Source organism: Peromyscus californicus, unplaced genomic scaffold, assembly GCF_007827085.1.
Source record: "Peromyscus californicus insignis strain IS unplaced genomic scaffold, ASM782708v3 Scaffold_7__1_contigs__length_154581171, whole genome shotgun sequence".
NCBI classification, from domain to species: Eukaryota; Metazoa; Chordata; class Mammalia; order Rodentia; family Cricetidae; genus Peromyscus; species Peromyscus californicus.
In genome coordinates, this window is record NW_026294595.1 from 84145351 (window position 1) to 84172997 (window position 27647).

The window sequence follows — 27647 nt, forward strand, 5'->3', positions numbered from 1 at the left end:
TGGTGGCCCATGACTTTAATCCCAGCACTTAGGAGGCAGAGACAGGCAGATCTCTGTGAGTTCTTTATCTACAAAGCAAGTTCCAGGCCAACCAACACTACCTAGCAAGAGCCTGTCTCAAAATATAAAATGGATGGATGGATGGATGGATGGATGGATGGATGGATGGATGGAAGGACAGATAGAGCACTACACTGAAACATCCATAATTTTACAGTAATATTCAATCAACTGGAATCTAAACTCCAGGAGGGCAGGGATGTTGACTTCATTATGTATTAATGTGTTCCTAAAATCTGCAAGTAATAATTGCTAAATAAATGGATAGTCACATAAACAATAGCAATGAAATTAAGATCAGAATACTAAATTTATCTGAAGGGCTGAGGATGTCAACTCACTGATAGAAGCCTTGCCTAGCCAGCAATACAAATATAAAATATTCTGCCAAATGAAAAATGAGTTATCTTAGGAAAAATATTTCCCATGTTCCTATGAATTTTTCTTTCTAAAGTATACATTCAGAAATAGTACAATCTGAAACAATAATCACCTGGTTGAATAATGTACTAAGCCAATGTCATTAAGGGATTTTATTATGTCCTGTCATCCTTGGAGCACGTAAAAAGCCGCCAAATACCAAATATTTTCAGTCAGTCATAATAACGAGAACAGGCCAGGAAGCCCTGACAAGGAGACTTGGGACCTGGAGCCACAAGACTCGAACTTAAAATTAATTCAGGTAGAGGCCCCATACCTTCCATAGCATGAAACCTAATCCTTGGAAGCCTGAGTAATCAGAAAGGGAAAAAGAACAAAATAACCCAAGCCCTTAAACACGCCCACAGACCCCGCCTTTCCCCCTACCAGAAACACCCTACCCAAGGCCAGAACGCACCACACCCAAGGTCTGCCACCACACTAAGGGTCCCAGGTGACTGCTTCCCACTTGCACCTCCGCCCTAGCTCCGCCCACCTCAGCCAGGGCTCCCGGAAACGACCGCGCGCGTTGCCACGGCGACGCCCAGCAAAGCAGCTTCCCCCTCCAGCCTGTGTGGCCCAGCCTCTGGCGCCAAACTACGAGACGCCGGGGCAACGTCCGGCGTGGTGACGTCACCAGAGCGGCAGCCAATGATAAGGGCAGCTGAGCAATCTGGCTTGGGTTTGAATTTGTGGCTGCACTTGGAGCGCCTGGAAGCCGACTCTGCCAAGTGGCCGCGGACGCTTCTTCTAGGTGAGTGAGGTGGGCACCTTGTCTGGGGACGCGCGGGTGGATTCTCAGCCGCCGGAGTGGAGGATCCGGCGTCAGCGGCCAGGTCTGCGGACCAAGTAGCTTTAGGCGGGAAGTGCGGGACTAGGGTCCCCTTGGTGCTGCGGCTGGAAGGACCCTGAGCTGCTGTCGGAGGGTTCGGCCTCCACCCCCAGTTCCCAACACCGAGGTCCCGGGCTTCGCCTTTGAGCACAGAGAGGAAGCAGGCCCCTTTAAAGAGTAGCTGGCCCCTTTCCGGGACTCGGACTAAGGGCTCTGACAGTCCAGCCTCTTGGATTGTGTTGGTTCCTTCCGGATTCCAAATTCGGAGTATCCTGCTTGAGATGGACACGTGAGTGTGCGACTTCTGCCTTTTACTGTCAAGCGAGGAGCTTTTGTGCGGAGAGGCTCTCTGGTCAGTCTGAAGCCCAGTTGTACTATCGGGCAAGACGGGCCCTGACTGCCCACCTGTACGGCTGGCGATCACAAAGAAAAATGAAAGTGCCTGGAGACAGCAAGAAGCAGCCCCACATTCTGCTGTTTTTGCAACCCTTCCTGTAGGAGCTCTTTGGCCTTGCCCTTACAAAGAAGCCAACGCTTGCTCTTGCTCATTATAACATGAAAAGGGATTAGTGGACTAGAACTAATTTTCTTGGTGTTGTCATTCCACCTCGCCCAGTTCCCACCTTGGGTTTTGGGAAATTTTCTTTAAATTTGGGGTTAGGGAATATGAATTCCACGGAGATGATAAACAGTACTTGCTATTAAATTCAGTATCTTGTAAGAACTATTTAAGTGGACAAAAATAATTGCCGTGAGAGGTATTCTTATTATTAAACCAGTACAGATATGTAAGGTTTTTCATTTTAAAGAGCATCTTGTCCCACTATAGTTATACCTCAAATCAATAAAGACACAGTTAAGTGGCTTTATGCTGTTAATGCTATAAAACGTAGTAGAAAAAAAAATAGCCCACTATCAGCCCTGATCATTCCCTCCTTGGCAACTTGTCATTCTTCCCTGATGTTTGTAAGTCAGTGAATATCAGTGGCTCTAACGCTGAAGTTAATGTACAGAAAGGTTTAAGCTAGATAGGAACTGTAAATGAGGGGGGTTCCCTGCTCTGAATAGTGTTGAATCAGAATTTTCTTCTTGAGCTTGACAGAATTCTATGTCACTCTACTACTGTATCCCTGTTTGGAAGCAGTCTTTTCTGTTTCTTAGTCATGACATTTGGATTTGGACCTGGGTCCACTTTCTGTCTCATTAGTAAAAACATTTGGAAAAACTATTAAGTTCCTATGTTGTAAACAAATCTTGCATCATTATTATGATGGTTGAATGACATGAATATGAAATGTTTGCTATAATTGTTGGCAGAGAGTAGTTCATGTTATCATCACTATTGCTAGTTATCACCATAATGACCTAATCCAAGTATTTATATCATATTTGTTAGGAATAGTTACTGTGTGATATTAGAAAAAGATTTTAAAAAATCAACAGTTACATTTCATAATTCACTTCTGCTTTAGTAAATGAAATTCTCCTGCTAAGCCCTGGGATTTCCAGGAAAGCACAACAGAAGAATAAAACAGTATTTACTACTTAGTGAGGAGTGAGGAAATATGTAAATACTAATCCAAATACACAACCTAAGTTACAATTCACAGTATCTAACTGTGCATTGCACAGCATGAGGGATGCATAACAATAGATTGTTAATTTTTGCCGCAGTCATTACATAATATATGTATAATAAAATATCTTGAATGTATAATCCTTAATACAAGCTAAGTGTCTTTAAATTTTTTTTTTTTTTTTTTTTTTGGTTTTTCGAGACAGGGTTTCTCTGTGTAGCTTTGCGCCTTTCCTGGTACTCGCTTTGGAGACCAGTCTGGCCTCGAACTCACAGAGATCCGCCTGCCTCTGCCTCCCGAGTGCAAAGCAAGTATATAATTTAATTTTTATGAGAAAACTTGTCAGGGCCTATCCATGAGTAAATCACCTTTTGGCTTCTATGTATTTTGTATAGGTTTATGAATTTGATTATTGATGATATATTTGAGAATTGTAGAGGTATAAAAGAGCAATCCCATTTGCTATCAATCATCTCAGCATTTTTTTTCTCTTGTTTCTCTTAACATCCAGAATAATCGTACAATTTTGGAACAGGAAAGGCTCTTAAATACCATCTAGTCTAATCCTGAGTTTAAATATTACCAGCTATCACCTCTTCATTATTCTCTTTTATGCCCACTCGTTTTGGAATGGATCAGAGTATCCTATGGTGCTCTATAGACTTTTTTTTTAATTTTTTCATTTATTTCACATACCGACCACAGTTTCACTTCTCTCCTCTTGTTCCCTCCCCCAACCTCCCATCTACCCCACCACCACCACTCCTGCTCTTATTCCATTGCTACCAAAGAAGTCTTACAACTGGCTCTGTTGATTCTATTTTAAGGAAATACCAATTAAGACTAAATATGACAAAATTTATCAGAAATGATACTATTATCCTCAGAGCATCTTATTCCACAGAGAATAAACAATGAATGTTTCATACTAAACATGGTCTGCACTTGATACAGAATCAACTAGATACCAATCTCTTAGTTACCCATGTTAGAAAAAGAAAGCATCACTTTATTGTAGGAATAATGTCTTTAATTTCTGAAGACATCAATATCTTGAAGTATTTTTTACCTTTAAGAGATGTATTTCTGAGCCCGGTGGTAGTGGCGTAGTACCTTTAACCCTAACACTTGGGAGGCAGAGGCAGGCAGATCTCTGAGTTTGAGGCCAGTCTGGCCTACAGAGCAAGTTCCAGGACAGCCAGAGCTACACAGAGAAACCCTGTCTTGAAAAACCACACACACCAAAAAAATAAAAATAAAAAGGTAGGGGGGATATATTTCTGGAGCCAGTGACATGGCTCATTCCTGGGATCCATGTGGTAAGAGAGAATTGACACAACCTCGCCTCTGACCTCCACATGCATGATGTTGTACACACGCCCACAGACACATAAAACACACATGCACACACGGTAAATAGAATATAATAAATTTAAATATATATGTATACACATATTTCTGGACTCATGTTTTGAGCAAAAATGATGGGGATACATGAGGAAGTTACAGGTAAGGCTGATCAAAATACTATATACATGTATGAAATACTCAAATTTTTAAAATGTGTTAAATGTATTTCTCATTGAGTCAGTGGTCTCTTTGTTATGGACACTGGTGTCCATTTCCTGGGTTTAATCTGCACTCCCTCAGCCTCCTCAGAGACTGTAGCTACAGGTATGTCACAGGGCCTGGGTTTTTACATGTTGATTATTCTATCTGCCCAAGTATTTTATTAAGAAAAATTGATCGTGAGTAGAGCTCTATGGGTGGGCACGGTCTTGGGTTCAGTCACTAGTATGGAGGGAAGACAGTTTTCTTTGCATTCTTGTTTTCAGAAATTAGGGAAATTCATGATTCTTTAAAAATATGATCTTTCATTGTTTAAAAGGATAAAACTAGGTAAGGGTGAGGCCAAGCTTTCAAAATCCTTAATAAAGTCTAAAGAGTTTACATCTGAGTTTGAAGCTAATTGGGAATGTCTGTGGGTTTTTTAAAAGGCAGTAAGTTATTCAAGTAACATTTTTGGAAGAAGTCTGACAGTCTCTTAAAGGAGCTTAAGAAGAATAATGTCAGATGTAACTTTGTGTCTCAACCTGTTACAGATTTTTAGAAAGATTGATCTTATTTCCTATTCCTCTTTGTTCTCTAGCTGGAGCACAAGAAAGCAAAGAGTCCCTTGAGCATTCTTTAGGCTCTACAGATAAAATTACATCCAGGCATTTGAAACTAAACAGTTATAAAGGAAATAAATGATTTAATTAAATTGACCATGCCAAAACCTAGCCTTGCAGCTCCATTAGCCTCCTCTTCACAAGCTTGTTACTATCACAGACTTTTGGACTTGCCACCTGAAATACATGTGTGGGCCAGTAAGGTTGCTTAGCAGGTAGAGGTACTTGCTGCCAAGTCTGATGACCTGAATTTGATCGTCAGACTCCACATGAAAGGAGACACTGAGCTCCTGCGTTTATTCTTAGTTGCCTGGAGTTTTCTGTGCAGGAGTGAGGCCTCCTGGGCTTTAGCATAACTTCATTCAGATCCTTGTTTGGCTAATGTTTAGGTAGTCATGTTGGTAAGGCTTTGTGGCTGTAGCTTCTGATATTCCTAGGAGACACAGTCTCACTACACACTCTTCATCCTTAGTGATCCCTGTGCCTTCGATGCAGTAATTGTTTATAGATGTAGCCATTGGAACTGGACTCCATAACTACATTTTGATTGGTTGTAGTGTTTTGTAGTGGTCATCATCTGTTGCAAAGAGATCAAGGGTGAGGATTGCACTTTCTTGCGGGTATAAGGACAAATATTTATAATGCAACTAGGGATTATGCTGGTTTAGTAAAGTGATTATAGGTTCTCCCCCAAGGCCCCTGACTTCACTAGTCCTGGGTAGTTGGTTAGGCTTTCAGTACCAGGCATGGTTTCCCTCTTGTTGATCTAGTTATTTCATATTATCTTATCTGTACATAGTCCAAGACCTAGTCAAGCATTTTGTTCAGAGTATATGCCTCAGTTATTTAACCCTGTATTTGAAAATATTCTATTCATTCTAGCTAACACACCAAATGCCACCCTAGCATTTTTTCCATTAGCCTTTTTTTTTCCGTGTGAAAGTGTATCTCAGAATCTCTACATAGTAACTTTTACACCTTCAAATCTTTATTCAACTGGTAGTGTTTCCTAGTTTTGTTGTTGTTAATTAACAAGTACTAGTGAAATATATTTATGGAATTCAATATAACTTTGGCATATATCCTTTGTTGGCTGAGCAAATTGATGATCTAAGTAATAAATTGATCTCACATTTATTTCCTGGTAATGAAAATATTTGGAAGTATTTTCTTAGCATAGACTCCAGTAAAGATTTAGTATGGTAGTTTTCTTTGCCTACTTTCAATAGTACAGGCTGAGACTGTAATTTGAATGGTAGCAGTAAGGACAAAGTAGGCACTGGCCTTGACGAAGCATCAGAGGCAAACATCTTGATCGCACAGGCACCACACACCCAGTCTCATGCAGGTGTGCTCTGCTGCACTGCTAAAGGGTTTGCTAACTGAAGAAAGGGACAACAAAGACTTGGACCTCTTATCAGCAGCTCACTGACTGGAACCCAACAGGTCCAAGTGTCTCACCTCTCTCAAGCTCTCTTTAGGGAATTTTTTGGGGGGGTGGGGGGGGGACATCTAGACAAGTTTTCTCTAGGTAACAGTCCTGGTGTCCTGGAACTCACTGTGTAGACCTGACTAGCCTGGAACTCAGAGGTCCACCAGCCTCTGCCTCCCAAGCGCTGAGATTAAAGGTGTGTGTCACCACCACCCAGTGGGATTTTTTATTTTTAAGCAGTGTCTATGTAGCCCTAGTTGACTGGATCTCACTTTATTCAACAAACTAGCCTCAAACTCACCAAGATCTGCCTGCTTCTGCCCCCAAGTTCTGGTATTAAAAGTGCACCACCATGCCCAGCCTTTTCTTCAGTCTTGAGCCCAGGCTAGCCTAGAACTCAAGCTATCCTTCTTACTCAGCTTTCTAAGTTTTAGAAGTAAGCCAGGGGGTCAAGGGGTTTGTTGTGAGATTGTATGTCTTAATAATGTCAGCTCCACCTGTAAGGTCTCACAATCATGACTGCCTAAACATGAATTGGGCATGAACTGCCTAAACAAGGATACAATGATAGACATGCTAATAAGGGAAAGGCCACAAGACCTCAGTGCTACACGGAGAAATACAAGGAATGCTTCAAGCAGGAGAAATAGTCCCTCCTTAAATGTTGTTTGGGGCAGGGGAGTGTAAAAGTGTGTGTGTGTGTGTGTGTGTGTGTGTGTGTGTGTGTGTGTGTGTATGTACTCAAGCATGTGTGTGCATTTTGCAGAAGTAGAAGTGTCATGGCTTCTCCACTCTATATCGTTTGTGGCTCGTTGAACTTGTCAAACTATTGTTCTTTATCAGTCTCCTTTTGTTCCTGTGAGACTGTCATAAAGTTCAATCACACTTTATGCATTTACTGAGGTTCTTTAAATTTGCATGTCATTAAGAGATCAGAGACTAGGACCTCTGAATACATAAGTAGTGTATACTATTTCTCTCCTCTTCAGACATGGGCTGGCTAGCTAGTGCAACCTAAGAACTAACCCACCCTATCTCTGAGATGCAGGTAGAGACAGCCTGGATGCATCACTTTCCACTACCCAGAGGTCAACAGACAAGATCACTTTTATTAAAAGGAGTTCCCAAGCTAAAATTCCCATTATTACCCTGATATGATTCAGAAAAATCCTTCCCTGCTCTTTTTCACGATCCCACCTAAAAACTGTGCTAGAGCCATTGTGAAAATCAAATCATAAGTGAATCAGCACTAGTATTTGAGTTTAAGCTTATGCTCAAGAGCTTGATTAATATTTCAAGAAATTCGCCGGGCGGTGGTGGCGCACGCCTTTAATCCCAGCACTTGGGAGGCAGAGCCAGGCGGATCTCTGTGAGTTCGAGGTCAGCTTGGACTACCAAGTGAGTTCCAGGAAAGGCGCAAAGCTACACAGAGAAACCCTGTCTCAAAAAACCGAAAAAAAAAAAAAAAAAATATTTCAAGAAATTCTTAATATGCTTTTGTGTACATGTGTGCTGTTTGGGGGGGAAGTTTAAGTTTATAGGACAATATATATACATATATATGTAATATATAATACATTTTGTAGGTAAATGGAACATAAACATTACCTTTTAAATGACTATTACATGCCAGGTTTTTTTTTTTTTTTTTTTTTTTTTTTTTTTTTTTTTTTTTTTTTGGTTTTTCGAGACAGGGTTTCTCTGTGTAGCTTTACGCCTTTTCCTGGAACTCACTTGGTAGTCCAGGCTGGCCTTGAACTCACAGAGATCCGCCTGGCTCTGCCTCCCGAGTGCTGGGATTAAAGGCGTGCGCCACCACCGCCCGGCACATGCCAGTTTTAAGTAAAACTAATAGTGACTTTTTTCTGTTTATTTCAGAGAACTACCCAGGCATCCATGTAAGCAGCAAGCAAGATTCCTGAAAATGTCTGTTTCTGAGGAAGATTTATGTCACCACATGAAAGTAGTTGTTCGTGTGCGACCTGAGAACACAAAAGAAAAGGCGGTCGCTTTCCATAAAGTGGTCCATGTTGTTGATAAACATATACTCGTTTTTGACCCAAAACAAGAGGAAGTCAGTTTTTTTCACAAAAAGAAAACTACAAATTTTGATATTACTAAAAGACCAAATAAAGATCTTAAGTTTGTATTTGATGCTGTTTTTGATGAAACATCAACTCAAACAGAAGTTTTTGAATACACTACCAAGCCAATTCTTCATAGTTTTCTGAATGGATATAATTGCACAGGTAATTGTTTCAGTTTGAAATCCAGTTCTTCTGTCTAGCTTCAGTTTTATTCTTGTAAATACAATCAAGTTCAAGGTACAAGCATTCCAGCAGTTTTAAAGCTTCAGTAGACTGGATTGAAGTGCAGGCTTTCTTTGAAATGTAGTCATCATATGCAGCTTATCTTTTATGAAACTCCCTTCCTTGAGCCTTGCCATTGCCCCTGTAAACAGTCTTTGCAGTTTTATTAAGCCATATGCTTCTTACAATTAATGCCAGATTTCTCACCATTTATACTGACAAGTTATGTCCACTTTTGGCCTCTGCCGGTCATCTGCCCCTCTCAGAGAGCTTGCCAGTGCTTAGCACTTGGAGTTTCTTTACAGCACCATTTCTAAGGGAGCTTAATTTAGAAAGGTTAAAGCTTCATGAGCCTGAGAATCGTGTGCTGTTTTAGCAGCTCTTTGGCCCAAGAAGCATTCCTTGTGCTTTGGGGAGCCTGTACTTAGTCTTTCAGAAAAGACCAGTTAGTTCAGTGTTATAATAATAGCATACTAGTGTCTCATTTTTATAATTGTCAGCTTTTGTGGTGTTTTCTACAACATACTCCGTGCTATAACATGTTTCACTAAGACTGTTTTACTCACTTGTCACAGAAAATTGACCCTCTTCATCTTTGATCAAGAACACAATGATGTTTATTGGTCAGAACTGCTGATTCTAACATATATCCAGATGTTCTGGAGATTCCCCCACTCCTTGTCTTTAAAAAAAAAAAAAGGTCCCTGTCAATACTCTTCCTTCAGTTTCTCTCTGGCTTTATGTTATTTAGCTGCCTTGAGACTTCTTTCGTAAGCTAAAGTAAAACACTGGCTTAATTCATTCCAAAAATTATTGGTAATTAATATATGAGAATTGAATATGGTATTGGATGTTTGCATTTGTAACTCCATGAATTTCTTCTACATTTGAAGAAATGCATGGCTTCTATATAGTACTAGATAGAATTGTGCAAATAAGTAATTTGCCTAAAACAACATTTAAAGAACAGTTTTATAAATCGCCTTTGTGGAATTCATTTAGCTCAACAAGTGTATACCTGCTTTGCTTTATGTTATTTGCTAAAGCACAAGGATACACTATCTGCCTTGGTAGAGGCAGTGTGTTCATGCTGCAAAGGAGGGATGTGGATAGATATCATATTCTGATGGCAAATCAGAGAACAGATGTTTCTGCCTGTGACAGTGTGGGAGGCACAAAATTGCATTAGTGCTAAAGATGATACCTGTTGGATTTAAAGTTACTGTTCAGGATAACTGGTTAGAACTAGCCCCTAGACTATGTTGTAACAATGAGCGTTGATCTCACCCCTTTCATTAAAAACTCAGTACTTGCGTATGGTGCCACTGGAGCTGGGAAGACTCACACAATGCTAGGATCAGCTGCTGAACCTGGAGTAATGTACCTAACAATGTTACACCTTTTCAAATCCATGGATGAGATTAAAGAGGAGAAAGTGTGTAGTACTGCAGTTTCTTATCTGGAGGTAAGTTGCCACTAACCTCAACGTTAATCATTATCTGAGAAAACTCAGTGGTCCATTCAAACTCTTTTATGCAGGAATCCTCTTGTCAATGCTTGCAATCATTAAAATTCCTAGTCATGCACATTTTGATGATCTTACTCTTAATTTAATTTAAATTATAGAGACATATTGTTCGAATTTCTAAAAGTCTTATAATAAAAATCCTGGGATCCTGATACTGGGGTAAAAGCTAAAAGAGATCAAAGAAGCAGAGCCAGCCGCAGCCACCACCTCTTACCTCACCTCCTCAGCCTGAAAGAGCTCCAGCCCAAAGGGCTTCTAGCTGAAAGGGACGTTTCTGCCAAAAAACCTTTAGTTCCTATCTCCTCATACCTTATATACCTTTCTCCGCCCAGCCATATTACTTCCTGGGATTAAAGGCATGTGTGCTTCCCAAGCAAAGGCATGAGATCCCAAGTGCTGCCTCCACTGTCTGGCTTTGTTTCTCTCCAAGACTGAGTCAGTCTCGTGTAGTCTAGGGTGGCTTTGAACTCACGGAGATCCAAACAGATCTCTGCCTGATGAGTGCTAGGATTAAAGGTGTGTGCTGCTACTGTCTGGCCTCTATGTTTAATCTAGTGGCTTTTTTTTCCCGTCCTCTGGTCTTCAGGCATATTTTATTAGGGTACACAATATATCACCACAGAGACATCGCAAAAATAATTTATAGAAAGAACCTCCAGATGACCTTCACTGAGATGCCCTATATGTTAAAATTTTACACCTGCAGTTTACTCTATGTTGTATGTACATTTATTATTTGGGACTGTTTAAGGTATAAATTTGTTGAACTAGGAAAATTTTAAACCATCACTGAATGTTTCTCAAAATCGAGAAGTTAACAGTGATTATCACTGTCTATTCTATGAACCTTAATGCAATTTTGCCAATTATATTATTAATGCCTTTTCCTGAAAGCCTTCCAGATCATATATTACATTTGCTTTGGTCTCTTTTAATGAGCAGTTTCTGTGTTTTCTTTGTATTTTCTGACACTGCCGTAAATCCCTCAGTTTGTATTTGTTTCTATTAGAGTTGCTTTATATGCTGGCAGACACACCACAGAAATGGTATTGAGTGCTTCCTACTTCATATCAACTCACTTAGGTAGTTGATTGGTCCCAGTATTGGCAATGTTAACTTTTATAAATTTCATTATGCTGGAATTTGCAGGGTTTGTTGATTATTCATATTTGAATAAATTATAGATGATGGTGATCTTTAGACACCAACTTTTTTGTGTTTATTCCTTAGCATTTACTGTAAGGAAAGCTTTTCCCTTTGTTACAATCACAGACTCATGGATTATTTAATAGTCAGTAGATTATAGACACTTTCTGTGATTTAGGGGATGGGAACTTTTTCTAAATTAATTTTTTTGTGTGTGTGAGTGCAGGCATGGATGTGGAGATCTGAAGACATCTTTTAGGAGTTGGTTCTATCTTAACACCTTGTTAAAGCAGGATCTCTCTTATGTCAGGCTATCAGGCTTTTGGCCTTCCAGGCCCTGCTTCCTGTCTCCCCTTAGGAGTGCTGGCATTATACATGCACACCAATGCATCTGTTGCTTTTTTTAATTAGGATTTCATACAGTATTTTTATATTTCATATCCCACAACTCCTCCCAGATTCTCCCCTCTCCCTATCCACGCAACTTCATGTTCTTTTTCTTTTAAAAAAAGACAATGCCACTAAAAACACGGAGTACATGACTCCTCTAGTGTGTAGTTGGTATACCCAGTGTCACTCCATAAAAGAAAACTGATTTTCCCTTTCCCAGCAGCTATCATTTGTGAATAGCTTCTTGTATAAGGATGGGCCCTTTTGCCCACTTACTCAGCTAAATGCTGAGAGTTTTATCTGCCTTGAGCTTGTACAGGTCTTGTGAATACTGTCACAGTCTCTGAATTCATATGTACATCTGTCCTGTTGTGTCTACAAGATGCTATTTCCTTAATTGTCCACCCTCTCTTCTCTGAGCCTTGGAAAGAGTGTGAGGTAAAGAGCAGAGCAGGATCCAACTTTGGTCATCAAGTTTTCTTGGTGTGTGCTTTGACCCATCTTAAACACATTTTAGGATAGATTTCATGTAACCTGGCCGTGAACTCATGATCCTCTGCCTCAGCCTTCTTTAGGTTGAGATTATGGAAGTATGTCAGCACATTCACATTTGTGATTCCTGTTTGTGTGCTCAAATTGTAAAAACCTGGTCAGCCGAAGTTCCTTTCAGCTGCCACTACCCTTTTGTTATACTTCATCATTCTTTGAGGACTCATAAAAGTAGCTGATATTTGACAAATGACAACTAAGGTGCAGAAAGGAATTGTTTACTCAGATAGTATTTTAGAAACCCCTGATTTCACTGGAAGTGTTAATTAAGCATTTATTTTCTAGTGTCAGAATATTTCTCTTATTGGATCTTGATCATTAAGGCTATGTACCAAGATTTTTTCTGTTACATTCTAGAAATACGTCTGGCTACACTTCACTCCTTGGTTATAGCCAAGGAATTTATGCTTGTTAAAATCACCAGGTAAGGGCTAGAGAGTTGGCTCAGTGGTTAAGAGCACTTATTCTTGCAAAGGAACTGGTTTTTGTTCCAGTGGCGCATAGACATACATGCAGGCAAAACACTTATACACACAAAATAATACAGTAACTAAATCTTTAAAAAAGAAATTCTCCAGGTAACTGGCTTTCATAGTTCACCTTCAGTATTCATTCTTCGTGGTTGGTTGAAGCAGGTAAGAAAGGAGAAGCAGTCAAGAGTAACTGCTGTATATTAGAAATAGAAGATCTAAAAGAAAAGTGTCTACTCACCTAAGGTTATTACATTTTTAGAATGATTTTATTATTGAATGTAGAGACATACCAGAAAAAGAAAAATTACTGTGGACTACTAGAACATGAAAGGAAATGATGGTATATATTCACACCTACTATGCCATTTTGTAAGGGTCTGGGTGTGCATTTTTTTTTCAATGCTTAGAATCTACCTAGAATGTCGTGCTTCTTAATAATGCAGAATGCTCTACCAAGAGCCCTATCACCAGCCCAGAAAAATGTTTTTTAAAGGCCTGATTTTCTGAATTTTTCTTAATATTTTTTCAGAAGTCTTGTTTATCAATCTGTTAGCAGATGCTAAATTTTGTGCCTTTACTAGATCCATAAAATAAAGTGAATCATACTATGTCTAATCATTGTTTGTATAAGTCTCTTTTACATGATACTGCAGATAGAAAATTAAGATGTGTGTTCAATGTAGACCGTAAAGAATAGCCGAGCTTCAATCCTTATTCTGCTGTTAATTTTATAACTATGAGCAAAATCACTCAGGGTCTTAGTAGCTCTAGAATCAGATGAGAAAGACTATTACTAATGGTGTGTTAGACTGAAATTGAAGGAGTAAATGACATAAATATGTAGCACAGATTCTAATTGATCTTAGTAATAGAAACCTGGAGTCTGATATCAGGGTAAATGCTAAAAGATCAGAGAAGTAAAGGAACCAGGCACAGTCAGCTCTAGCTGAGCTCCTGTCTACTCCTGCTTTAAATTCCTCTCTCTGCCCCATCCATATCACTTCCTGTCTTTATCTCTCTAGTGCTGGGATTAAAGGCATGTACCTCCCAAGTTCTAGGATCAAAGCCATGAGATCCCAAATGCTGGGATTAAAGGTGTGAGCCTCTACGCCTAGCTCTGTTTCTCTTTTAAACTGGACCAGTCTCCTGTAGCACAGGGTGGTCTTGAACTCCTGAACTTCCTGCTTCTTCCCAAATGCTGAGATTAAAGGTATGTGCCATCACTGCCTGGCCTCTGTGATTAACAAGTGGCTAGGTCCACCCTCTGATCTTCAGGCAAGCTTTATTTGTTAGAGCACAAGCAAAAGATCACCACATAAATGTACCTGTTTCTGACTGGGTTTTTGTTTAACATTTAATCTCTGAAATTGGTGTATTTTGCAGAGATAAGAAAGCTGGCTTGCCTTTATTTTGTCAGAGTTGTCAAATCAGGAACTAGTGGGTGAGAATATAATAACTCCATCTTTAATATTCAGTTGTAAACTGACATGATCAAAATCTGGGGTTGTAGACCTTCAGTTGGCTATGTGCATGTGAGATAATTAGTTACTTAGACATCACTGTTACTGTGGTTCTTTTTATTGTAAGGTATATAATGAACAAATTCGTGACCTCTTGACAAATTCGGGGCCACTTGCTGTCCGGGAAGATGCCCAAAAAGGAGTGGTTGTTCAGGGTCTCACTTTACATCAGGTATGTTCATGAATGTTTTATCTATCTGTTAGAATAGCAAATCTGCAGATTCTACCACCTATTAGTTCAACTCCACTGTGTTTGAAAAACAAACAAGCTAATGAAATATAAGACTGAAGTGAATTACAAAGTATCCAAGGCCCTGAGTCCAAGGTCACAAAGTTGCTAGCAGAATAGAGACCAGAACTGAGGATGGCCTCATTCTGCCTTTTATTGAATATTCTTGTTTCATCTTCTTATGAAATAATTGAGGGATATTTTTCCTGCTAAAATTCTTACTGAAAATTTATTATTCTGTTAAATACATTTATATTTTTAACTCAGAAACTAGACTTTAACCTCTTACTCCGTATGTAGCACTAAGTATTAAACAAATGATACATAGTCCATATTTATTAAGGATAAATTCATAGAAAACATTTTCTTTTACCTTTCAGACCATTGTTTGTTGAGTAAGTTTACTGAGGGTCTGGGATCTAGCTCATTGGTTGAACACTTTCCTTATGTTCATCCTTGGGTTTGTGACCCTGGCACTTAAATAAATAAAAGTTAGTTAGAATATATAGAGATAGACTACTAAATAGTTCTTTTCTTTTTGAACTCCTAGCCCAAATCCTCGGAGGAAATATTACAGCTACTAGACAATGGAAACAAAAACAGGACTCAGCATCCCACTGACATAAATGCTGCATCTTCTCGTTCTCATGCTGTCTTCCAGGTATCAGGCCTTTAGGCTATTACTCTTAGTTGAAATTTAAAATAAAGCCAAGTTCATGAATAATTTTCATATGTGGCAACAAATCTCATCTAAAGACATCTCTGTTCCTCGGCACTTCTTTGATTTGCAACTTTTGTTAGCTATTTGACTTTATTTTAAGATATAATCTCATTAAGTTAACCAGGTTGGCTTTTAAGTCACTAAGTAGCAGTGGCCAGCCCTTACTTCAGTTCCTTTTACCCCAACCTCCTGAGTAGCTAGGGTTACAGGCACTGTAAAACCTTACCCACTAAAACCAAGGTCATTGGCATGAAAAGTATATTCCATATAGTACTAAGATCCCTCCTCAGTCCACTTTGCTCTTGAAAGTACTTCAACATCAAAAATGTTTAGAATTGAGATGACATTCATCAAACACATGGGGTTCTACATGGGGTTTTGTGATCTGCAGAATTTCTTGAAAGTAGAGAATATATTAAATAGGGAGTGGTAAAGTGGAAATGGGAGATGCCATGTAATCAACTGCATTCCTTAAGAATGATTCAGCTGACAGTACTGTACAGGAGAAAGTGTCCACAAAGATCCAAAGCCATAGATAATAGTATCCATTATTGTTTGTAGTTTCTAGTTCTGTTTATATCCAAATTGTTATTTATGTAAAGTTTTACTATAGATTATGCTGTGTGAAATGCATTTTTTTCAACTTTTAAAAAAAGTGTTATATTTATTTGTGTGTCTTATGTATATATGTAGTGTGTCATGGTGTATGTGTGGATGGCAAAGTACTTTGGGGAATTGATACTGTCCTTCCCCCATAGTTGGGTCTGGGAACTCTAACGTAGTCATCACGCTTGGCAACAAGCACCTTTTACCATCTTACTGGCCTGTGAAATTCATCTTATCAAGAACTAATTGTTACAGTTGAAAGTGTTCATATTTAAGGCAGTCAAGCCATTCAGATAGTGTCCATTCAGTAGTTTCATTGATCTTTTCTCTTCCACTGACATTTTCTTTACCAGTAGTTGCTGTGGGATGTTCTGTATGGCAAATGTGTTGCTGATTAGTCATTAAATAAAACACTGATTGGCCATTGGCTAGTCAGGAAGTGTAGGCGGGGCAAAGAGGAGAATAAAGCTGGGAAGTGGAAGGCTGAGTCAGAGAGACACTGCCAGCCGCCAAGATGACAAACAGCATGTGAAGATGCCGGTAAGCCACGAGCCATGTGGCAAGGTATAGATTAATGGAGATGGATTAATTTAAGCTGTAAGAACAGTTAGCAAGAAGCCTGCCACGGCCATACAGTTTGTAACCAATATAAGTCTCTGTGTTTACTTGGTCGGGTCTGAGCGACTGTGGGACTGGCAGGTGATAGAGATTTGTCCTGACTGTGGGCCAGGCAGGAAAACTCTAGCTACAAATGGCGCCCAACGTGGGGCAAGAGTTTCCACCTAAAACCTGAGAAAAAAGATTCTAAAACGGAGCTAAAAACAGTTCCTAATTGTCTCTCTCAAATGAGCGGCAGCTGCTGGTTTGAGCTACTGGTGGGTTCCTAGCTGTGTGCTCGACCTGCAGTATGGTGGGAATGAGGCCTCTGCAAGTGGCACATTAAGCTGCACAGTGGATTTAGACTTTGCTAGTACAAAACAAAATAAAAGAGGTTTCTGGACTACACGCTGTTTGGATAAAAGCATAGACCCACATAGCTCCCAGAGCTGGTGGTAAACGTAGCCATGTTGGGAAGCTGAGGTGGGCGGAGCCAGCAGCCACAGCTGCTGCAGTTTAAAGCAAGAGATTCACAATAAGACAGATTCAGATGTAATAGTTTGCAGTGTGTGTAAAAGATACGTAGGCTTGAAAGAGACAAAAAAGATGATATATAGAGTTATAGAAACAAATACATAGTTTTAAAAAATAAAGTCTTTAAAGAGACAGTAAAGGTAGTATAAAATATAAGCCATGTAAAAATGGATATTACACAGAGAATCTGCATTGTGTTGTCTTTGGGACTTGTAACTGCAGAAAAACATTTGATTGTAAAAGCTGTTGAGTTATGCCAAAATGTATATTTTAAAGGTACCTTGACTTCAAAATTTGAATATAAGGATATGTTACTTTGGAAAGGAGACTCTGCTTTTGTTCCCACAGAAAGCAAGAGGCTATGGATTTGTTCAAGATTAAGATACATCAGGTTTGACCAGCCAAGACCCCCTGAAAGGTCTCCGATGACACCATGGCCCAGATGACACCATGGCCCAGATGATCCAACATCCAGAATGATTTGAAAGCAACTGGCTCAGATGATACACCCTCATGGACTATTCTATAATTCTAAAATTTCCTTTGTATCCCCATAAGATACAGCGCCCCCCTCCAGCAGGAAGTAGTAAGAGAAGCTACGCCCAAATTCCCAAATTATATGTAATTTTACTTTGTTAAGGTTAAAACCTTCCTTTTTGAAAAAAAAAAAAAAGGGGGAAGTGCTGTGGGATGTTCTGTATGGCAAATGTGTTGCTGATTAGTCATTAAATAAAACACTGATTGGCCATTGGCTAGTCAGGAAGTGTAGGCGGGGCAAAGAGGAGAATAAAGCTGGGAAGTGGAAGGCTGAGTCAGAGAGACACTGCCAGCCGCCAAGATGACAAACAGCATGTGAAGATGCCGGTAAGCCACGAGCCATGTGGCAAGGTATAGATTAATGGAGATGGATTAATTTAAGCTGTAAGAACAGTTAGCAAGAAGCCTGCCACGGCCATACAGTTTGTAACCAATATAAGTCTCTGTGTTTACTTGGTCGGGTCTGAGCGACTGTGGGACTGGCAGGTGATAGAGATTTGTCCTGACTGTGGGCCAGGCAGGAAAACTCTAGCTACAAGTAGTCTTCAGAGAAGTGTTTATGACAATGAAATTTCTCTAGAATGTATTAGATCTTTCCTATGTCTTCATCTCTCTTCCACCTATCTTATTTCAGTTGAAGTGTACAAAGCAACTGAAGATGGTTATATAAGGGTGCATACCTACTATACATTAAGGCCCAATTTTAATCTCCATCACCTTTTAAACTGGGCACAGTGGCTCAAACCTATAATTCTGGTGATTCAGAGATACAGAGGAGAGATTCTGAAGTTTAAGATCTTTCTTTACTAGCTTGTAGCCACATGATCACCAGTCTCAAAAGCAAAAAAAAAGATCAATAAATTATACCTTCCTGAGCAGCTGAAATGCTTGAGATGATCAAATTATAAAGAACAGTTTATTTTCACTCATAGGCCTGGAAGTTTCAGTCTGATGTCAGCTGGTCTTATTACTTTGGGACCTGTGGTAAAGCAGCACATCATTGAACAGGATGTTACTTACCTTATAACCAGGTTGTGAAAATCAGTAGGACTAGAGAAGAGCTAGTATCCTATTCTTTACTTGAAGGAAATGCCACCCTTAATCCAAAAACCTACCACTTGCTGCCCTCTTTGTTGTTTGTGAAGTATAAGGGACAATATCATATAACCAAGTTGTTCTCAAACTCTTGGACTCAACTGATCCATCTACCATAGCCACACACACACACAAACACACACACACCCTTCCCCACAAGTAGCCTGTACTACATATAGACCTATTAGGTTTTCATCTAGTAGCATCAAGGTGGACAAGACAGTTAACACATGGGCCTTTGGAGCAACCTTTAATATCAAAATTCATATATATATAAGTCTTCATTTTCATATTTTTCTCAATTCAGTAATTCTGGTACTGATAAGTATCAGACAGATAATATGTTGTTATGCTGGTTTTTAAAAGGAAAATGACTTTGTCTTCATGTATATGTATTTTTGAAAATAAAACATTTCCTTTAATTTTATTAAATTTTACCCTATTCTGTAATTTAAGATTTATTTGCGACAACAGGACAAAACAGCAAGCATCAATCAAAATGTCCATGTAGCCAAAATGTCACTCATTGACCTGGCAGGATCTGAGCGGGCCAGCACTTCTGGTGCTAAAGGAACACGATTTGTAGAAGGCACCAATATTAATAAATCCCTCTTAGCCCTTGGGAACGTCATCAATGCCTTGGCAGATACAAAGGTTGGTACTTTTTGTTTACTTGCTAAATGTTTTTAAATAGTTTCTAGAACATATTTTAGATATAGATCATAGGCATAAGTGACTCTGAGGTATCAAACAGTGCTGCATAAGATTCATTTTATGTTTGTTATTTTGTGAGAGGGTGTGGGGGGGTACACATTTTTGTGGTACTTGAACCCATATACCCAATAGAACCCAATACCTCACATGTGCTAGGAAAGTACAAGTACCTCTGGTTGTACCAAGATCTCAAATGAGTTGATTAATCTGGTCTTGGACTTGTAACCTCTTGTCTCAGCCTCCATTAGCTGTAATTATAGGCCTATTCCACCAGACTCAGCTATGGTTCCTTTTTTCAGTCACCCAACTTTGAACTTCATTGTAAGCAAATATTCGATGATCACTAGACAGCAAGAATGATAATTGAATTGATATGAAGATATTTAAAAAAAAAAAAAACTTTGGAGCGACTCTGTCTAGTTAGTATTTTATAATATACTGTGAAATTGAAGTAATCCAAAAGAATAAAGGAAGAGACTTAAGGTCTAAAGTATAATTATGTAATAGGATGGTTACTAAATGCTTTCAGGCATTTAAAACCGTTTTGCATGCTTTGTGTACCAGAAGTAGTTAACTAGTAGATAGTATATTTGATAGTACAGTATGTTGTTTTTGAAATGTGGTAATTGAAGCTAAAGTCTTAAAAACCTTAGGAAAATTACTGTTAAGTTGTTGAAGGTGTTATTATTTTAATTTAGAATAATGTATTTTAAAATTATTAGGAAGATTTTCTTAAGAGAAAAAGTTACTAAAATAACCTGACCTTTGAAAAAGCAGCATGTTATAATACTGACTTGTAAAGTTAAGCCATCAAAGTAGAGGATGTTTGCCATAATTTCCACTTCTCTTAGATGAAAGTTATATAATGATAGCATTGATTCACACTCTTCCCCCACCCACGGGATTTCTCCATCTAGTTTTGGTGCCTGTCCTGGATCTCAGTCTGTAGACCAGGCTGGCCTCGAACTCACAGAGATTCGCCTGGCTCTGCCTCCTGAGTGCCGGGATTAAAGACATGTGCCACTGCCGCCCAACGATAGCATTGATTTTTAACATTAATGAATCTTTATATAAAATTAGTGCTTTTTGCAAAGTTTCATGTTAATTTTTTTTTCTTTTTTTTTTTTTTTTTTTCTGGTTTTTCGAGACAGGGTTTCTCTGTGTAGCTTTGCGCCTTTCCTGGGACTCACTTGGTAGCCCAGGCTGGCCTCGAACTCAACAGAGATCCATCCGCCTGCCTCTGCCTCCCGAGTGCTGGGATTAAAGGGCGTGCGCCACCGCCCGGCTCATGTTAAATTTTTAATGTAGCTTTTTAATGAGATATTAAATATTTTAATTAAATATTTAATTTAATGAAATATTTTATTACATTTATTTCTTTGTGTGTGTATGTGTATTATCTGTGTGAGTACACCCTTTCATGCATGTGTGGAGGTCAGAGGTTTGATTATTATCTATTTATTTTGTGGTTAAATCTCTTTTATAGATTAGTAGAACTGCTTTCATAAAGGATTCCTTTTTCGAAATAGATTTAGATTCATAGAAGAGTTCATAAGATGATGCACATTGCTTAGTCCTCCCTCAACTTGATATGCATGCTTTGTTGATACTAGTGGGAGGACTGCCCCTTTCTGAACACAAACAGAGGAAGAGTGGATTGAGGGAGGGGAGGAGCGGAGTTGGAGGGAGTGGGAGGAGAGGAGAGAGGGGAGACTGAGGTTGGGATGTAAAATAGATCAATGAATTTAATTAATTGAAAGCAAAAAAAAAGAACAGAAATTAACAGTTGTGATCTGACCTAGCAACTCAGAGCCTAAGAAACCATACTATGACTATGTATGCAAAATATGTGAAAGCAAGCAGTCCCTAGTGTAATGAATAAACAATGCTAACATGATACCCTATCACTTTTAGAAAGATTGATTGATTGATCTAAGATCATTGGTGGGGACAATCACTTAGAGATTTTTGAAGGATGAATACAGCCTTATATGTCACACTTTTTGTTATCAACACCTTCATAAGTGGCCAATAAACAAGAAACAATGCTTATTTTAAAGAAAGAAAAAGATGATGCACATCTTAAATATGTATCTCATGCATAGTTTCCCTGTTAACCTTGGGTTTTTTGGATTTGGGGTGATTTTTGTTGGGTTTTTGTTGTTGTTGTTTGTTTGTTTGGGTTTTTTTTTTTATTTTGTTTGGGGTAATATAATCTTGCTTTGCCATTCAAGCTACCTACCAAGAAGGTGGGTTTACATGCACATGTCACTTGTTGCCACACCAAACTTATGTCATCTTTTCAAATGTAAAGTGTCACCTACAACTAAAAAAACCAATCTTGATATTTGTTTTGTTGTGGGATTTTGTACTTAAAGATGTCAATTTCAGATGGAATTGTAAAATTTTTATTTACTTATTGTGTGTATATAAATGTTCATGGTGTTGAGGTCAAAGGACAACTTCCCAGAGTCAGTTCTCCCTTTTGTCATGTGAGTTCCAGGGATTGCTCTGAGGATTTGAGGCAGGGCGGCCACCTTTCTTTACCCACTGAGCCTCCTGTCAGCCTGAGATAGGACTTTCATAATAGTCACTGAGTAGTCAAGATTCATTTGCATCAGTCCAACACCATTTATATCGTTGGGCATTGCTTAAATTCTTGTAGTGAAATAGTAGTCAGTTTTCATTTATATGTGGAAAATGGAATAAGAATTCTTGTTTTGTTCTTTCAGAGAAGGAATCAGCATATTCCTTACAGAAATAGTAAGCTTACTCGCTTGTTGAAGGATTCTCTGGGAGGAAACTGCCAAACTATAATGATTGCTGCTGTTAGTCCTTCCTCTTTATTCTACGACGACACATATAACACTCTTAAGTATGCTAATCGCGCAAAAGACATTAAATCATCTGTAAGTGCATTTACTTTGACTTTGTTGTGAGAATATTGGGTATTTGTTATTTTTATAACTCTAATTAAAGTCTTAATTAGGGTCATGTTTCTGTTAATGAATTTGGCAATATGAGTTAACAAATGTCCTACCTGGCTACTGAACTTTAGCTTAGTCACATTTTTGCATCTTGATTACTTCTGCAGTGGATATTGTTATTCATTCTTATGGGTGCTAGAGTACTTCGTTGGTGCCTTTTCCTTCTCTTCACATCATGGCATGTGGTGTTTGGATGTCATTATGGAATCATTAGCCAAAGATTTGATATATTTACGTTTTTTTATTTAATGTAATAAATACTTATAGGTGATAATTGCAGTTTATCTGAGCACCAACTAATAATACCAACCTTGGTTTATAACATTCTTTACAAATGAATTTTCAATATTGTGCTAAATCAAGGGGTATAACAGTGACTAGTTAGGGAAATGTTCTTTGCCTAAATTTTGGGATACTTTAAAAACATGCAGGTTAAAACATACCTACTTTAAAACTGCAGGACCTTGGGTTAGGAAAGACCTCCGTTGATATGATGTCCCCTTGACGACTCCCTTTCCTCCTTTACGTGTCTGAAGATAAGCAGTGTGACACCCTATGAGAAATGTCCAGATGCTATTTATGTGAAAGGCCAAACTATATGAGTGTACAAAGATTTTCACACATTTTTCAGGTTCTTTCTCCAACCCATTGTGGAGGTTTCTAGTTTTGTTTTTTATGCTCAATTTTACAACTGTATAGGCCAAAGCTTGAAGAGCTTTAGGTATTTGATTCTAACTCACTTAAACAAGAAATTTCCAGAATATTAAAAACTACCTATGTTTGATTTTCTTCTCACTGTTCTATAAATGTCAATGGTGTCATACTGTTGTAGAAAATATGAAAAATAATAAAAAAAACTAATGTGAATTCAAGCATGAAACAGAATTCTGAATTTTTTTAAAAGAACAAAGAAAATAGGCAATTTTTTATTATATTGTGCATAAATACTTAAGGTTTTTTTTTTTCCGTAAGCCAATTTGTTTATAATTTCATATACATACTCTTGTCATGGATTTTAAATATGGTCATAATTAATCATGATGCTCACATAGTTGTAGTTGTCAAAAAGTCAAAATTGGTGAAACCATATTAATGAGATACAATACCATTTCATGCTGTATTTAACTGTGTGATTATAATCATAGTTTCTATCTTTTGGCAGTTGAAGAGCAATGTTGTTAACGTCAGCAGTCACATATCTCAATACGTAAAGATCTGTAATGTGCAGAAAGCAGAGGTATGCCTACTGTTCTCAGTGATCCGATAGTTTCCTGCAGTTCTTCCCTTAAGGGATGCTTTATTCCTTGTTGTCTCAAATTTAATGCATTTCCTATTATAGTGGAAATCTGGTTTATTTGATTACTATTCATAACTGAACTTTTGCTGTGGCCATGTAAGATGGAGACAAATAATTTGATTTGTATTTTAATTAGTGTTTTCTCTGCTAGATTTTAATGCTGAAAGAAAAACTAAAAGCCTATGAAGAACAGAAAGCCTTGACTGACAAAAATGACTGTGAAAAATTGATACATTCAAATACTCAAGACAAAGAAATTGAAAGGTAAAACTATTAAGCTCTCTCGAGAAATATGTAGTTATGTCTTTATTAATCATCACTTTTTGTTATGTACCGTATATGTATACCTCCATATACACAGTCAGTTGAGTTCAGGAAATTCATTTGTTTGTTCTTTGTATTGGATACTTTGGAAAGCAGTTCTTTTGCTTTTACAGATAGTTAGGAAAACCAGAAGAAAAAGCTAGTTTTGTCCTGCGTGAAGTTTATTTTGAACGGTGCTTTTTTGCCATTAGTACTTGTATAGTTTTATGAAAATATGATCTGTTAATATTGATTCTATATAGATGTACTAATTCACTTACCAGTTTTAAATTATTATCTGAGTGAGCTCCTCAGTGATGTAGAAGACCCACTATCTTTCTTTCACCCCTGAAGATTTGTCTTTCTTGGTCTGTTTTCTCTATGAGTCAACTTGTATACTTGTCCTAATTGATAGAGGAGAAAAGTCCTTTTGAATACTATATTATTGACTGCTGTCATTTTGTTTTCCTCCGTAAACTTCATGTATAGCTTTGTAGATTATGTTGAATTTTAGAGTATTAATTTCACCTGATCACTGTAACACTTTTTACAGTAGAATTAAAAGAGGTATTGTTTCTTCAGTTACAGAGTGTAGTAGGAACTCCGAAATTTAAATTATATTGAAATTGTGTGCGTGTGTGTGTGTGTGTGTGTGTGTGTGTGTGTGTGTGTCTGTGTGTCTGTGTGTCTGTGTGTGTGTGTCTGTGTGTCTGTGTACAGGTGCAGATAGGTGTAAGTCAGTAAGCCGGGAGACAATTTTCAGGACTCACCTAATTTTTGCCTTCCACTGTGAATTTCAGAGATTGAACTGAGGTCATTAGGTTTGTCCAAAAAGCACTTTTACCCACTGGATCATCTCAGTGGCCCAGAAGTATGAGGCTTTGTCTAGTATTCTCACGATATGCCATCTTGCCACCATCACATATAATTCTGATAGTTATTTATTTCTGTTGGTGACAAAGGTCAGTTTTGCACATCTCGTTAGGTTTCCCTGTGTGCTGTTAAAGTGCAAGAGCACTGAGCATACTTGTTTTTCCCTTACGTTGAAATTGTTTTATCTCCGGAGTATCCCATTACAATATTAAATTGTTGTTATTTTATTTGGAATATAAATGTTTAATTCCATGCAAATTGTCTCATCTTAAAAAGTATGTGTTTCCTTGTTCCTCGTTTGTTTTTTTATTTATTGAGGCAGGGTTTTTCTGTATAGTCCTGGCTATCCTAGAACTTGCTCTGTAGACTAGGCTGACCTTGAACTCAGAGATCCTGCCTCTGCCTCCTGAATTGGGATTAAAGGTGTAGGCTACCACCTTCAAGCCCTTATTTATTCCTATCAAAGAAAACTTCTACTCTGATGTAATGTTGTAGTTAATATTTAATTTTGTTAGTTAAACATGACAGTAGTACTAATGCAATGCAAGTTTCTTGGAAATTAAACTACCAGTTTTCCAAAGCTGGAGTGATTACTTTTATAAATTTGTCAACATCAACCATGTGTAATTTGTCAATTAAATTGTACTTCCAGCTACTTCAGATTCTGAGGCAGAAGGATTACAGTTTCAAGCCAAGATTGGGAAACTTAGGGTGATTGTATCCCAAAATTGAAAGCATAGACACAGTTATGGTGCTATAGCTCATGTGGGAGTGCTCGTCTAGCATGTGTGAGCCCTAGGTTCAGTCCTGGGTGCCACAGTTCTGGTGGGGGAGGAGGTGGACTTACAAATTAGGAAACTTTTTTGCAGTTGATGACTTTAAATCATTCAACCCTCTCTCTGTAACATTTTAATTGTGTGTGTGTTGGGGCGGGATATATATACATGTCTGTGCACATGATACAGTTGTCCAGGGAAGTCAGAGGCAGTGGATCCCTCTGGAGCACAGGCAGTTCTTATCCATACAAAATTTTGCTTTCGATAACATTTTTGTGCATTTCCTGGAGACAATGTGAAAATATGCAGTATTTTCTGACTCCAAAATTTTTGTAAAGCCAGTATACAAAAGGGAATGATAAAAAGAAAATACAACTCTTCTTTGTAAACAGCAATTGTAAAAATTCTACTGTGACTATACCAAGGAAGTGGTATGGTCTAATTCCTTACGTCTCACCTAAAAATATTAGTGCAAAATTTTGTTTTCTAGTTAATTTAGATGTTATAAATGACTAAAAAATACTACTCTTCTCTTAGGATTTATTTCTGTTTTATTTCAGTTTTTTTTAAGATGCTACCTAGAAACCCTTGATAGTGATTATTTTCTTTCCTTAATAAACAGTGAACACCAAGTAAAGTGTTTAGACCACAAAATTACAAATTTAACAGCATTCAACTCTGTCCTTGAATCAAAAAGTTATACAAAATAAGCTATTATCTTGGGGTATAACCTAAAGATAACTTACCAGTTCCTTTACTGGCACTAGCAATGATGTAATACAGTACAGTGAAATCACAGTGTCTGCACGTGCTTCCTATGAAATACTCATCAGGTTAGTAAAACTGCAGGAAAGTCAGTGGACTGTGGTTTATCGTCATTCCCAGGAGAGTTTCATTAAGAACTACTGACGTACATTGGTAGTACCTTTACCACAGATCCTTACAAATATATCCAAAACTGCCCAAAGAACATTTATTTTTAAATGCACAGGCTTGATTTTATTTTAAAGGCTTTGTAGTTAATTTTCTTAGATAATTTTGCCTGTGTGAGATCGTTCATAAGAGTAAAATATTGTGACCAGTGTTCTGTTTGTCCTAGAAGTTGCCAAACTGTGTGTTTCCTCAATTTTTCATAGGAATTATTCAGTTTCAAGTCGTTGGTTCCTTGGGGTCTAATAAACTCCACAAATTTGATTCTTTATTTTGCCCTTTGGAGAAGGAAACCACAACCACGTTTCCAGGTTTGCCACATTGTTAACTTGGATGTTTTGGGTCTTGCCAGTGTCAGCTGACTGTTTGCCAAGCTGTAGGGGGTACCTAACCTTATGGTGTGTTTTCACTATAATAATCTTTGAGGCTAAAACTGGTTCTCTCATTTTCCCTAGGGGGCCGTGGAGATACCATATGATAATGCCTCCTATTGCTTTTTCTTCACAGTAAGCCAACACCAAACAGCACATGATGCTCTGTTGCTAACAGGGCTGTGAGAATTGTCATAGTACAGATCCAGATAAAATGCAGCATATTACTAATATCAGGGGCCTTGTGACACCTAAATATTTAAATAACATGATTATCTTTGCAGCAAGAAGAAACCTACAGTCGTAGAAATAAAGTTGATACTCCCTTTAAACATTTTTGTGCTAGGAGAAAGTTGTTCTGACCTACCTACTATTTATCATTGTGTATACTTTGAGTGATACCATGTTATTTAAGAAAGCTATATATTAGATAATAGAAACTTAATGACATATAATGTTGTGTTTTATTTTGGTAGATTTCAAGAAATTCTGAAATGCTTGTTCCAGAATCGAGAAGGAATCAGGCAAGAATATCTGAAGTTAGAAATGTTGCTTAAAGAAAATGAACTAAAGTCATTCTATCAACAGCAGTGCCATAAGCAAATAGAGAGGATGTGTTCCGAAGACAAAGTAGAAAAGGTACTTAACTAATTTATGCCTAAACTACAGA

General features: G+C 38.1%; 2 protein-coding genes across 7 annotated transcripts in view; one reads left to right on the plus strand and one right to left on the minus strand.

Annotated features, from left to right (window-relative positions):
• Mettl15 (methyltransferase like 15) overlaps positions 1-1086 on the minus strand; it is a 155682-nt gene extending 154596 nt beyond the window's left edge. For 3 of the 6 annotated variants that reach the window (XR_008215105.1, XM_052724574.1, XM_052724578.1), the window contains exon 1: positions 977-1086. The gene's annotated coding sequence lies outside the window, so the exon portion shown is untranslated. Of the gene's footprint in view, positions 1-898 lie in introns of all 6 variants that reach the window. The other 3 variants (XM_052724577.1, XM_052724575.1, XM_052724576.1) reach the window with 3 other exon arrangements.
• A 28-nt stretch (positions 1087-1114) lies between these two features.
• Positions 1115-27647, plus strand: part of Kif18a (kinesin family member 18A) — a 68795-nt gene continuing 42262 nt past the window's right edge. Inside the window, exons 1-10 of the mRNA XM_052724573.1 lie at positions 1115-1234; positions 8371-8741; positions 10109-10266; positions 14475-14579; positions 15187-15297; positions 19183-19380; positions 22173-22349; positions 23590-23664; positions 23876-23988; positions 27454-27616. Of these exons, the coding sequence (XP_052580533.1) occupies positions 8417-8741; positions 10109-10266; positions 14475-14579; positions 15187-15297; positions 19183-19380; positions 22173-22349; positions 23590-23664; positions 23876-23988; positions 27454-27616 (1425 nt within the window). The 5' untranslated portion in view covers positions 1115-1234; positions 8371-8416. The remainder of the gene's footprint in view (positions 1235-8370; positions 8742-10108; positions 10267-14474; positions 14580-15186; positions 15298-19182; positions 19381-22172; positions 22350-23589; positions 23665-23875; positions 23989-27453; positions 27617-27647) is intronic.